Source organism: Vicia villosa, linkage group LG7 (assembly GCF_029867415.1).
Source record: "Vicia villosa cultivar HV-30 ecotype Madison, WI linkage group LG7, Vvil1.0, whole genome shotgun sequence".
NCBI lineage: Eukaryota > Viridiplantae > Streptophyta > Magnoliopsida > Fabales > Fabaceae > Vicia > Vicia villosa.
This window is the reverse complement of record NC_081186.1, coordinates 97,115,776-97,118,044: the sequence shown is the minus strand read 5'-3', so window position 1 is coordinate 97,118,044 and position 2,269 is coordinate 97,115,776. Positions and strand designations below refer to the sequence as shown.

The following is a 2,269-nucleotide window of genomic DNA, read 5'->3' as shown; positions in this document are numbered from 1 at the left end:
GTTCAAATAAGTGAATGAGAAGTTAACATTTTCGGATTGTTCTTTTGAACTTTTATTATATTTTAGCTCAAATTTGCGCAAATATATAGTATGATTTTATGATGTATCAAAATTGAAAAAATCTCTTCAAATGTCTATTTCTTTTAAATAATTTTACCTATGAAGTAAAAATATATTTGAGATATAGTAACATGCACATTTATGGATAGAGTGGTATTATTTTAAAACGAGAAAATTGACAACATATTTTGACCATATAAAAATGAACTTTTTATAACAACTGTATGCATACCCTATTTAAATATAGTGTTCATAAGTGTCAAAATAACATTTCCCTCATGGATATAAATGACTAAATAAAGCAAAATTTGATGTGTTTGAAATTTCGACATGTTAAAAAATTATATGACAATATTTCAAATATTGGGGGACTAAAAAGGACACTTATTTTTTCTTTAACGCATATAAAATATAATATGTAGTTATTTGGAACGCAGCTCCACGAGATAGCTATTGTGAACTAGAAATACTATGCTTTTAATGTTGTCACTTTCAGCTAATACCAACCAAGTAAAAGTTCCGTATTGAGTTATCCTTCCTTCTATTATAAATAGACCACACTTTCATACTATTTTTCTCATCCTTCACTACAATATATCACATTTCAATTGATCTTGAGTTGAGTACAATGGATTCCAAAATAGCATTCCTCATTTTTGGCCTTTTGGCCATGGTTCTTATTTCCTCACAGGTCTCTGCTAATACCAAAGAAGGTGAGCTTGATATACTTTTTTAATATTCTCATTTAAAGTTTATTTAATATTTAAATTCACAAAGTGATGTTGTATTTGCAGAGGTTGTTGAAAACTCAAATGAACTAAACGATGCCAAATATGGCTATGGAGGCTACGGACGTGGTGGTTACAACGGTGGTTACAATAATGGAGGTGGCTACCGCAATGGTGGAGGAGGATACAATGATGGAGGTGGCTACCGCAACGGTGGAGGAGGATACAATGGTGGAGGTGGTTACCGTAACGGTGGTGGTTACAATGGTGGAGGCGGTTATCGTAATGGTGGAGGTGGTTATAATGGTGGTGGCGGTTATCGTAATGGTGGAGGTGGTTACAATGGAGGAGGTGGATACAATGGTGGAGATTCTGATAATCGTAACTGATTATATCGTCATGCACGCACGTATTAAGTATAATAAATTTCATGAATAAATAGTGTTGTGAGTTAATTAAACACAAGAGGTATAGATAGAAAGACCTGAATCTTTCATGGTTATATATGTATTATCTATCTTGAAACTCTAAAGTATAGTTATTTCACAACTCTATTAATCACTATCTATATGGGAAAATGAGTTTGATATTGAACTAAAGTGGTGAATGTATTATCATGTCTAATATATCAAATATCATCTTTGTTAGTACTTTCCTACATTTTACATTTCTATATCCGTACTATTTATTTGACTAAAAAAATTTCTTCGACCAAAATCATAATTTCTGTGTTAATGTAATAAATCAAACATAAAATTTCTCAATTTAATAGAGATTCAGTCAAAATAATACAGTTCACAAATATTGAAGTTGTAGTATAGTAAACAATAGAAGCTCACGAATTTTATTATATGGTCCTCAATGATTCTTTTGACAACAAGATATTTTTATGAATTTGGTGAATTTATGCTTTAACAAAACATAAATTGATTATCCTTAGAACAAAGTATTTGACAAAATTGATTTCTATCATGCTAGTTTGTTTGTTTTCATAGCCTAGACAATTTCAAAATATATGCACCAGACATAACAATCCAGACTATGTTTCAAAAGCATCAATAACTTATTTCAGCCTTAAGAATGAAAATAACTATGTTTCAAAAGCATCAATAACTTATTTCAGCCATAAGCATGAAAATAACTTTAAAGAAAAGCATAAATCAAATCTAAAATGCAACATCTAAATACAAAGTAAAACAAGTATATATCCAAACAAAATTTAAAATACACAAAACATTAATTAAATAACTTAAAGAATAAAATATAGCTTGATTTGGAACAATTTCAATCATTAGCTCCTTCATCTCAAATACTGAGCACCTTCATCTCCTATCTCTTCTTATGCTTCCTCTCTTTTTCTTCTTCTATTCTGAAAATTTTACTTGGACAGTATGCTGAAAATTTTACATTGTCCTTGACACAAAAACTGCACAAGTTTTTTGTTGAAGCTTGTTTTATATGTTTTTCCTTGTTTGCAAACA

General features: G+C 29.9%; 1 protein-coding gene across 1 annotated transcript; it reads left to right on the top strand.

Moving 5' to 3' along the window:
* The first annotated feature begins 617 nt into the window (after positions 1-617).
* Positions 618-1,438, top strand: LOC131617930 (dormancy-associated protein 2-like). Its single transcript, XM_058889198.1, has 2 exons — positions 618-773; positions 855-1,438. Exons 1-2 carry the CDS (start codon positions 689-691, stop codon positions 1,175-1,177), a joined length of 408 nt encoding a protein of 135 aa, XP_058745181.1. The 5' UTR covers positions 618-688; the 3' UTR covers positions 1,178-1,438.
* The last annotated feature ends 831 nt before the right edge of the window (positions 1,439-2,269 follow it).